This window comes from Dipodomys ordii, unplaced genomic scaffold (assembly GCF_000151885.1).
Source record: "Dipodomys ordii isolate 6190 unplaced genomic scaffold, Dord_2.0 Scaffold101, whole genome shotgun sequence".
In the NCBI taxonomy this organism is placed as follows: Eukaryota; Metazoa; Chordata; class Mammalia; order Rodentia; family Heteromyidae; genus Dipodomys; species Dipodomys ordii.
The window spans coordinates 3,540,059-3,551,119 of NW_012267317.1; the positions used below are offsets into that span (position 1 = coordinate 3,540,059).

Below are 11,061 nucleotides of genomic sequence, written 5' to 3' on the forward strand. Positions count from 1 at the left end.
AGCGGATGAGGGTGCCGGCTTTAGGCCCACTCTGGAGGTGCACAACAGGAGGCGAGATGAGATAGAGGTGTGTGTGTGTGTGCACGCGTGCGTGTGCGCGTGTGATTGTGCGTGCGTGTGCGCGCGCGTGTGCAAGTACCAGGGCTTGAACCTAGGGCCTTGTGCTCACCTGGGCTTCCCTCAAGGCTGGCTTTCTGGCTCCACTGGTTTTCGCTGGCTAGCCCAGCACGTGGCTGCATCTGTTTGTGTGAAGGGCGCAGGGCTCGCGGGGAGAGCTCTCACGGGAATCACCTTTGTGTAAGTTCAGGAGCTTGTGGTGAACGTGGGTCATTCTTCCGCGAGTCGCAAAGCACTTTGGGTTGGAGGACACGTTGTGGGTGCCGGGGAGGAGGCATGGAGGGGGGTCGTGGGAAGGGTCAGGGCCATGTGAGAGATGGTTCTGGAAGAACTAGGCACCAGTGACAGACTTGTGCCCCACTCCCCCAGCAGAAATCCAGTGGGCAGGCGCCGAGGGTGCAGCCCGCTTCCACGGAGGCCTGCTGGGGAGCGTGAGGCCACACCAGCACCTCCCCTGCCCCCCCCCTCCAGTAGGACACCGCAGGGGCAGCTGAGGGCCACAGCGTGGCTTCCGTGGCTGAGTGCCTCCCACCCCAGGAGCACTGGGACCACCGAAAACCTGACACACAGCAGCCTAAGAAGGCCAACAGTCTTAAGGCATGGCTCAGCTGGCGCAGGCTCAGGTTCAGCCTTGCAGGCTCAGGTTCTCCAGTTCAAATCCCAGCACTGCATGAAGAAGGAAGGAAATAGTCTAGGAAAGGCACTGCCAAGTGTCAGCAGAGTAGCTGTTCTTTTTTTGGTCGGTTGTGGGGCTTGAACTCTGGGCTTGAGCGCTGTCCCTTCGCTCTCCAGCTCAAGGCGAGTGCTCTATCACTTGAGCTACGGCGCCACTTCCGGCTTTCTAGTGGTTTATTGGAGATGAGTCTCATGGAGGGCTGGGAAGGTGGCTCAGCAGCAGAGCGCTTGCCTTGCATGCCTGAGGCCCTGGGTTTGATTCCTCAGCACCACATAAGCAAAAAGAAAAAAGCCGGACGTGGCGCTGTGGCTCAAGTGGTAGAGCGCTAGCCTTGAGCTGAAGAGCTGAGGGACAGTGCCCAGGCCCCACGACCAGCCCCCCCCCAAAAAAAAAGTCTCACGGACTTTCCTACCTGGCTGGCTTTTAATGGCAATCCTCAGATTTCAGCCTCCTGAGTAGCTAGGATACAGGCGCGAGCCGCCAGCGCCCAGCTAGGATACAGGCGCGAGCCGCCAGCGCCCAGCAAGGATACAGGCGTGAGCCGCCAGCGCCCAGCTAGGATACAGGCGTGAGCCGCCAGCGCCCAGCTAGGATACAGGCGTGAGCCACCAGTGCCCGGCAAGAGTATCGTTTCTATAGGAGAGAACTAGTCTGACAGGCGGTGCCTCACCCCTGTAATGCCAGCCACTCAGGAGGCTGAGATCGTCTTGGTTCAAAGCCAGCCTGGGCAGGAAAGTCCGAGAGACTCTGATGAACCAGAAAACCAGAAGTGGCACCGTGGCTCAAGTGGTAGAGCACTTGCCTTGAGCTGAAGAGCTGAGGGACAGCGCCCAGGCCCAGAGTTCAGGCCCCATGACTGACAAGAGAGAGGGTAGGGGGAGAGAGAACCAGTGCACAAATAAGGCTGTCCCCGTTTCTCCTTGGGGACACAGAGCCCGCTGCGGGGACCCTGCTGTGCTGGGGAGAACTGCACAGGTGCGGGCCGTGTCCCCGAGCGGAGCGGGCCAGGTGCGCGCCAGGTGCGTCTGTGCTGTCAGCTGTCCCCAGGTGGCTGTGGAGGAGCTCTGGGACTCCGGGAGGCAAAGGAAGCCGAGTCTCACGCCACCTTCAGGGCTCGTCCCGATGGGGCCTTCGGCGCTGCCAGCCCTGGGGCCTCAGACCTGGCGAGCCGGGTACCCCGGAGGAGGAAACCCTGGGGCTGTGGCATTTGCTTTTGAAAATAGTAACCACATCTTATCTGCATTCTTCATCCCTTTAAAAATCCGTTTCAGTTTGGCATTCTTGGCTTGTTCTGCACAATTCCAACAGCTGGAGTCCCGGTGGGTCTTGATGGGGGAGGGGGAGGTGGGGCAGGGCCCCTGCTGCCCTGGGGCTGGCCCGGGCCTGTCTGCGGCTGTGTGAATCTGGGTCATAGGGCGCCCCGCATGGTGGTTCTCGCCCTCAGCCCCTCTCTGTCTGACCCTGCCATCTCCCTTGGCCTCCAGCCATCCCACAGCAGGAGCTCCGCCAGCCAGGCAGAGCTGCGCGGCCCAGCTCTGGGTCAGAAATTTGAGGGGTTTCTTGTTTGCTTTTTTACATGGGAAAACCAGAGGGTCTGGGCTGGGGCTCAGCTGACTTCACTGTTACTTTGCTTCCAGTCTGTGGTGTAGTTTGGTTTGGGCCAGGCCGGGGCCTTGAATTCAGGGCCTGGGCGCTCGCTGTCCCTGGTTTTTCGGCTCAAGGCTAGCGCTGTACAGCTGGAGCCACGGCTTCATTTGTTTTTTGTTTTGCTTTTGGTGGTGAAGCGGAGATGAGAGTCTCGCTGACTTTTCTGCCTGGGCTGACTTGGAACTGCAGTCCTCAGATCTCAGCCTCCTGAGTAGCTAGGATGACAGGCATGAGCCACGGGCTCCCTTCCACCCCATTGCCCCCACCCCACCCCGCCACCTACAAGTGGCTCCCCCAGGTCTCGGGCAGCCTTGCTGATTTGTGGGTCACTGCAGCCTGGCTCTGCTAGCCTTGGCACCACGTCCTTGCTGATGCCAGGTGCTGCTCGTACGAGCCCAGGCCCGGCTGCCCTGACACACTTCGCCCGTCCTGCTGGGGTCCCCAGCCCCTGGGGACCCTGAAGAGGCTTTCCTGAGGATTCTGTGCCCCCCTTTTCCCACCACCGGTGGCAGTGGGGAGAAAGGCACAGCTCTGGTCTCAGGAACCGCTCGTTAGAATGTTTTATTAACGCTTTTGGAGTTGGCAAAATCTGGGCTGTGTTTTGACAAACACATTTTTCCCTCTTTTTTTTTGGGGGGGGGGCTGATATATTTTAAGGGAAACCCAGCCCTCGGTCGTCTCCTCAAAGTGTTTGCTCCGGCCCTGCATTCTTCTCCAAGCTCCCTGGTGCTGCTGTAGTCTCCAAAAGGGGGAAACTTTGCAGCTTAAAATTCTGTTTCTTAGAACCCAGAAAGTTGAGTTCTTCCGAGTAACTAAACCCTGACCCCCTCCCCCGCAAAAAAAAACAATTAGCCGGATACCCAGGAGATTCTAAAACCTCTTTATCTGACACCAGCCAGGGAAACACAATGCTAAAATAAGATCACAAACCTCCGCCGCGCCTCTCCACATAGTGTGATTAAGCCAGGGGGGAGGGGCGCATGCACACCTGTAATCATCGCCAATCAGCCACTGAAAAAACTGGACACGGAGCCATGGCTCAAGCAGAGCACTAGCCAGGAGAAAAACAAGCTCCAAAAAAGAGAAAGAAAATGAAAAGGAGCCCAGCACGTCCAGGCTTTCCAGTCCTTTCCCTCCTTGTCTCCTGTGTCCCGGTCTTCCCCGCTGCCCCCAGCAGGACACGAGAGCTACGTGACCTTCTGCCAGCTGGAGGAGGCATCTGCCTTCACGTGCAGCGCAGACTGCACCATCCGCCGGTGGGACGTGGCCAGCGGGCGCTGCGTGCAGGTGTACCGTGGCCACACCTCCATTGTGAACAGGTTAGCCCGCCCAGGGGGCACACTTCCACAGGGAACAGGTTAGCCCCGCGTGGAGCTGTGAGGGCGCTTGGCTGGGGGACCCTGACTTCAGAACTGGAGCCGACTGCCTGGCCACAGGGAGCTGGGGGAGGAGCAGGAGAGGAGGTGGGTGCTTGGACTCAGTGCGCCTGGGCATCCTGGGTGCCGGGGGAGGCGGGGGCTGCGCTGCGTCGGGATGAGGACGCTCAAGTTGAAGGCACAGTTGGTACAAGGGCAGGCCCAGGGCTGGGAGGAGAAAGGGGATTGCTGGGAAGAGGCATTTTTCAAGCTCCTTTGCAGAGCCAGGCACTGTGGCTCTAAGAGGCTCACATCTGAGGATACCGGTTAGAAGCCAGCCTAGGTAGAAAGGTCCATGGGATTATCTTCAACTAACCAATGAAAAGCCAGGAGTGGAGGCGCGGCTCAAGTGGTAAAAGCACCATCCTTGAATGGTAAAAGCCACAAGGCCCTGAGTTCAAGTCCCAGGACTGGAAAAAGAAAAACAGCAACTACCACCAACAAATGAAAACTCCTTTCCTCATAGCCTTTGAGTGCACTTCTTAGGGGCTTGCTGGCTTGTTTCCCTTTTGAACCTGGGCTTGTGCCGTGATGCCACTTCCGTTGCTGGTCAGACCAGTTTGATACCTTTTGCCATCTGTGATGGTCACGCAGGGCTCTCGGTCACAGCGGCCTGGGTGGGCCCCGGGCTGGGGCAGGCAGACACGGGACCAGCCACTGGCCACTGAGAGGCTTTGGGGCTGGGCTAACCCAGCCTAGCACTCCAAGATGGTGGGCCTACTCTAGGCTAGTGCTCTACCCTTTGAACCACAGCACCACGCCTGGTGTTCTGGTGGTTCGTTGGTGATGAGGCCCTCAGACGTTCCTGCCCAGGCTGGCTCCTCAGGTCTCAGCCTCCTGAGTAGTCAGGATTCTAGGCGTGAGCCGCAGTGCCCAGGGCCCTGTCCTCCCATGCCCATGTAGAGGGTCTGTCTCTGAGTGGGCCCAACGTGTGGCTCGCGTGTGGAGGCTTGGTCTGCACTGGTGGTGGGAGCCAGGCCAGCGGGCGGCTCACCCGGATTGAGGAGGGGGTCGTTGGAGGGCGCCAGCCGGCCTCCTGGAGGCAGGCGCTCTGGCCTGGGCCTCGAATGTTGTGGGTGGCGACTGCAGACCAAGGGGCTGTTCCAGTGCCAAGGCTAGCCCCCGGGACCCCCCTGTGGGTCCGCACCCCGTGAGCACCCCACCCTTTGCCTGCAGGATCCTGGTGGCAGATAACCAGCTGTTCAGCAGCTCCTATGACCGCACGGCCCGTGCCTGGACGGTGGAGCAGGGGCAGGTGACCCGGGAGTTCCGGGGCCACCATAACTGTGTGCTGACCCTGGCCTACGCTGCCCGCCGGGACGCCCCCGTGGCCTCGCCCCGCATGGAGGCCCCCGTGGCCGGGGGGCTGCTGGTGACCGGCAGCACAGACGGTACGGCCAAGGTGTGGCAGGTGGCTAGTGGCTGCTGCCACCAGACCCTGCGGGGCCACACCGGGGCCGTGCTGTGCCTCGTGCTGGACGCGCCGGGCCACACGGCCTTCACGGGCAGCACCGACGCCACCGTCCGTGCCTGGGACATCCTGAGCGGCCAGCAGCTGCGGGTGTTCCGGGAGCACCAGGGCTCCGTCATCTGTCTGGAGGTGAGAAGGGCCCACCGGCCACGGCCCTGGGAAGCTGGGCCCGAGGGAGGAGCCCCAGGGGCCCAGGCACCAATGGAAGGCCGCTGTCACCATCCAAGCCCCTCCCCGTGTGCCGGTCCTGACTTCCTTGGGGCCTACGTTTGCCATCTTTGCTTCATTTGTTTTCTGATCCTAGGGCTTTTCTGAGCCTGGGCGCTGTCCCTCAGCAGCTCAGGGCTAGCCCTCTACCACTTCAGCCACAGCGCCACTTCTGGTTTTCTGGTGGTTCATTGGAGATAAGAGTTTCAAAGACTTTCCTGCCTGGGCTGGCTTTGAACTGTGATCCTCAGATCTCAGCCTCCTGAGTTGCTAGGATTACAGACGTGAGCCACTGCACCACCAGTGACCTTTGGGGGACACATTCAGATCCCAGCAATGGGAACCTTCCGGAAAAATGGACACTAAGTGAATGAAAAGGATGAAGTAGTAAAAATGAGTGGATTAGGGCAGGTCCTGCAGAGGCCACGGCAGGCCAGGTGGGTTTAATGAGTCCTTTTGGAGCCGAGGGCTGAGTGCCGTGGCGTAAAACATAATTCCAGCATGAGGAAGGCAGAGGCGGGAAGATGGCTGCATTTTGGGCTAGCTTGGGCTACAGCACAGAACGATCTTGTCTTAAAACTAAAGAATCTCACAACTTTCCTGCCCCGGCTGGCTTTGAACGGTGACCCTCAGATCTCAGCCTCCTGAGTAGCTAGGATGACAGGCGGGAGCCCCAGCAGCCAGCTTCCTTCATGGTTTTAGGTGTGTGGTTTAAAAACTTCAGCTAGGACTGGGCACGGGAGGCTGGAAGCTGGAGCTTTCAGTTTGAAGTCAGCCTGGACAGAAAAGCCTGTAAGACTCATTCCAGTGAAGCACCAAAAAGCTGGAAGTGGAGGCGTCGCTCAGGTGGTAGAGTGGCAGCCTTGAAAGAAAAAGTTAGGCAGGAGTGCCACGCTCCAAGTTCAAGCCTCGGTACCGGCACAAACTCCCAAGCCCCTCAGACGTGGACCATTTCAGATGTAACGGGAAACAGACACATGGCTGAAGCCACGCTTGAGACCACATGTGGATGTGAGCACTTTAAAGGAAGGAAGCAGGGCTTGGGATGCAGCTCAGAGGCAAAGCACTTGCCTGGCAAGTTCAGGGTCCTGGGTTCAATCCCCGCGACCGAGAGGACAAGAAACCACCACCTTTGAAGGCGGAGACCGGGCCCTCGGTGTGAAGTGGGCTCTCCCTGGGAGCCTGCTCCAGGGCCTTCTACACTCATCCAAGCCTGTCAGCCCTGAGGCCCATATTCCCCTCCCATCATAGGGAGATCAGGGGCAGCCAGGACCGCAGAGACTTGGTGCCTTGTGGGCCAACCCTCCCCCTTCCTCCTCCAGCTCACGGACCAGCTCCTGTACTCAGGTAGTGCCGACCGGACCGTCAAGTGCTGGCTGGCTGACACGGGGGAGCCAGTGCGCACCTTCCCGGCGCACGGGCACAGCGTGAGCGCCGTCAAGTACCACGCAGGCACCTGTGAGTAGTGCACTAGGCCCCACCCTGTCCTCTCCCTAGGTTTGCCCTGCCTTTTTCCTGCCTGTGTGGTTTTCCTTCACTGAACCGTGGCTGCTCTGAACACAGGTCCCAGGCTCTCCCGGGAGCTGTTAATCTTGCTTTTTTTTTTTTTCCTTTAAGTAGTTGTACAGAGGAGTTACCACTTAACGGTTTAGGAATATATTTGTCACCCTTTTCAACATTCCCACCCATCTGTCCCCTACCCAGCCCTTCTCTCACTCTTAATTTTGTAGGAATATACATCAGATTCTTTTATAGTTTAAGTTTTTTGTTATGGTAAAGGTGGTCTTGCTTTTGGCAAAGAAGGTTCACACAGGAGCCAGCCAGACCTCAGGCTCATGGGATTTGGCCTGCTTTGACTTTAGGTTGGACTAGAAGGGAAAATCCAAATAATAGTAATTTGAGAACGAGGTCATGGTGAATTTCCTTGTCAGGCAGATGACTTTAAGAGGCTGTCAAGCCTGGAAGCGAGGACCCCACAGACCCCAGTTCCTTCCAGCGCTCCTTCCTCCTTCGCTCTCTTCTGCCTCATGGAACCTCACAGTTTCTGATAGCTGCGGGAATACCAGCCTTCACGCGGCATGCCACATTTTAGCCAGGCAGGAAGAGCAGGGAGGGAAGAACAAAGGATTGCTTCTGCTAGATAACCAGCCCCTTTAAGGCCACCTGCAGACCTTCCCTGAGGCTGCCGTGCCCAGCGCAGACTAGATGTCTGGAACCTTATTTTAGCAATGAGCTGGGATTATTCTATATAGAAAGGGTAAAGTCGGGCCCTGGTGGCTCACGCCTATAATCCTAGCTACTCAGGAGGCTGAGATCTGAGGATCCCAGTTCAAAGCCAGCCCAGGCAGGAAAGTCTGTGAGACTCTTATCTCCAATGAACCACTAGAAAACCGGAAGTGGTGCTGTGGCTCAAGCAGTAAAGCGCCCGCCTTGAGCTGAAGAGCTCGGGGACACGTTTAAACCTCACAACCACCACCACCAACAACAAAAAGGGCAGACAAGACGCTGGATGCTACCCACTGCCGGTAGCTCGCTCCTGTTATCATAGCTACTCGGGGGCTGAGATCTGAGGACCCTAGTTCAAAGCCAGCCCGGGCAGGAGAGTCTTTGTTGGTGCCGGTCCCAGGTGTTGAACTCAGGGCCTGGGTACTGGCCAGCTTTTTTTATTCAAAGCTAGCACTTTTGATACTTGAGCCACAGGTCTACTTCTGGCTTTTTCAGTAGTTAATTGGAGATAAAAGAGTTTCACAGACTTTCTTTCCTGTTAGGGCTGGCTTTGAACCATGATCCTCAGCTCTCAGCCTGCTGAGTAGGTAGCATTACAGGCCTGAGTCACCAGTGTCTGGCTTCTGTGACACTCTCTCTAGTTACCTAGCAAAAAAGTTAGAAATAGAGTATGGTTCATGTGGGAGACCACCAGCCTTGAGCAAAATAACTAAAGAGACAGCACCCAGGCCCTGAGTTCAAGCCCCAGTACTGGTCCAAACAAAACCAAAACACATCTCTCACCTCAGGACACGGCTTTGCAGTGTGTTCCCGCAGCGCCCTGGGGAGGGGAGGAGGGAGACAGCCGGGCGGGCCCAGCGTGCGGCTTGTGTCTGCAGTGTTCACGGGCAGCGGGGACGCCTGCGCCCGGGCCTTCGATGCCCAGTCTGGAGTCCTGCAGAGGGTGTTCCGGGGCCACGCGCTGGTCATCAACTGTCTCCAGGTAGCCTCCCCCGCCCCTGTGCCCCGGGGGAGTACAGCCCTCCACCCGGGAGAGGGCCCTGCCCGGCTGACACCCACCCTGCCCACCCACAGGTGCACGGCCAGGTGCTGTACACAGCATCGCACGATGGGGCTCTGCGCCTGTGGGACGTGCGCGGGCTCCTGGGCCCTCCACCCCCTGCACGCAGGCCTGCAGCCACGCGCAGCCTGTCCCGGCTCTTCAGCAACAAGGTGGCCTGTGCGGCCTCCGCGCCTCTGCAGCCCGCCTGAGCCCAGGGAAGCTCAGGCCCTGCAGACCTGGCCCTTGCCCACAGCGAGGCCCGTCTTCCCCCACGGCAGCCAAGGCCTGTTGTTCCCCCGGCCTGCAGCCGCCCAGCTCAGGCACCTCAGCCTGAAGGCTCCACTCTTAGAGCCAGGGGCTGTGGAGCCTCGGCACGGAAGCCCCGGAAGCCGGCCTCCTCCTCCTGCCCCTCATCAAATACACTTCCTTCCAAGCGCTCGAGTGTGGCTTGTTTGGCAACTGAGCCTGGCTTCCTTGTGGAGGTGACGGCTAAGCATGGGGTTCTGTGGCCATCCCGTGGGCAGTGGGGTCTCTGCCTGCTGAGTCCCAGGGCCTCTGCACGGAGGTGTGACTAGGAGGGCATGCACGGTCCCTGGCTTTGCGCTGAGGGCCATTGTGGGACAAGCGTGGAGGAGACACACAGCACACCAGACGCACTGGGTGGGGGGAGGGGGGCTCGGCAGGTGGTGTGTGGGAGCCGGACTCACCTGAAGGGATGCTGTGGTCCTGCAGGCCAGGCTCTGGTGACCTCGAGCACAGAAAGAGGTGACAGACGGCAGCTGACATTTAAAGTTCACACTGTAATCCTAGCTCGGGAGGATGACTTCTGAGGATCATGGTTCAAAGCCAGCCCAAGCAGCAAAGTCCATAACTCTTGCTCCAATAAAAACTACTGAAAATGTAGAAGTGAAATTGTGACTCAAGTGGTGCTAGTCTTGAGCAAAAGCAGCTCAGGGACAGTGCCCAGACTCTTTTGAGTTCAAGCCCCAATGCACACGTGCGTGCACATGTGCACACACAGCTCAGGAGCTGGCTTGCAGATCAGCCCCTGAGGCGGGCACTGTGCCTCTGACTTGTGGAGAGAGGTGTTTCTTTGGTAAGGTCCAGTGCCCTTGAGTCTCAGGCTCCATGGGCCATACCTACGCTCTTGAGATCTCAGGCCCCATGAAAGAATGGCATTAAGGGAAGGAGGGACTCACACCTTTGCAATAAAGCTGCAGCCACAGGAAGTGGCTGTTTGGTGGCAGACAGAATCCGGGAAGTGGAACCTAACATCCTTAGGGTGGGACTTACTTGGGTGTTCACAGGCGAGGGGACCAGATCCGGCAGGCTCTGCAACTCCCCGCGGGGCCAGGTGGAGCGGGGTTGTAGTGAGTGCAGGCACACTGAGCTGCCTGCTGGTCCTCCCGTCCCTTCTCCCAGAGGCTGACACCGCCTGGTGACACTCACGTGGCCACAGTAAACACACTGCCATCTACCCAGCCAGGGTAACGCCCCTGCACGCCGAGTCTGTGCCGCCCATTCAGTCAGTCAGGAAGCCGCCATTGTGTACTGATTTAGCACAACACATTCCACCAAGAGACTGGCTTGATGCTAGACCATGAAGGTGGCCCGTCCCCTCCTGGCCCCCACGAGCCTAAGATGGGTAGCTGTGGTGCTGTTGCGCGGCCTCAGACAGGCCCGGCCCCTCCCATCACCAAAAGAACCAGAGTAGGGCTTGTAGCTCAGTAGTAGAGCTCTCTGTTAGTATCTGGGCAAGCTGGGTGCCAGTTGCTCACTGCTGTAATGCAAGCCATTCAGGAGGCTGAGGATCAAAGTTCAAAGCCAGCCTGGACAAGAACGCCCATGAGACTCATCTCTAATTAACCACACACACACACACAAAACCAACAAAAAATACCACAAGAGGAGCTATGGCTCAAGTGGTAGAACCTTGAACAAAAAATAGCTCAGGGACAGCACCCAGGCCCTGAGTTTAAGCCCCAGGACTAGTGGAGCAAACAAAACCCTGGGTTCAGTCTCCAGCAGCACCCCAAAAAGGGAGGGAGAATAAGACACCAGGTGTATGTGTGTGGTCAATCCAGAAGATGAGAAAATGCGCATGCGCCTGTGACGGGTCTCAGCCGGCCGGGGGAGGACAGGAGGCTGGCGGCCGGGAGGGCAGTGTAAGCATGGCCAACGTCAGACCCAGCTGAGTCCATCCTCCACTGCCTTAGGCAAAGCTCAGTTGTGTGTCCCCCTCACACCTGCGCAGGTCTGC

The 11,061-nt window shown here is 58.3% G+C and overlaps 1 protein-coding gene across 1 annotated transcript in view; it reads left to right on the forward strand.

The window, feature by feature from the left end:
• Wdr86 (WD repeat domain 86) overlaps positions 1 to 9,064 on the forward strand; it is a 28,145-nt gene extending 19,081 nt beyond the window's left edge. The window contains exons 3-11 of the mRNA XM_013027215.1: positions 487 to 548; positions 592 to 714; positions 1,726 to 1,965; positions 2,278 to 2,332; positions 3,615 to 3,759; positions 5,032 to 5,455; positions 6,856 to 6,991; positions 8,638 to 8,741; positions 8,834 to 9,064. Of these exons, the coding sequence (XP_012882669.1) occupies positions 487 to 548; positions 592 to 714; positions 1,726 to 1,965; positions 2,278 to 2,332; positions 3,615 to 3,759; positions 5,032 to 5,455; positions 6,856 to 6,991; positions 8,638 to 8,741; positions 8,834 to 9,010 (1,466 nt within the window). The 3' untranslated portion in view covers positions 9,011 to 9,064. The remainder of the gene's footprint in view (positions 1 to 486; positions 549 to 591; positions 715 to 1,725; positions 1,966 to 2,277; positions 2,333 to 3,614; positions 3,760 to 5,031; positions 5,456 to 6,855; positions 6,992 to 8,637; positions 8,742 to 8,833) is intronic.
• Positions 9,065 to 11,061: the final 1,997 nt, after the last annotated feature.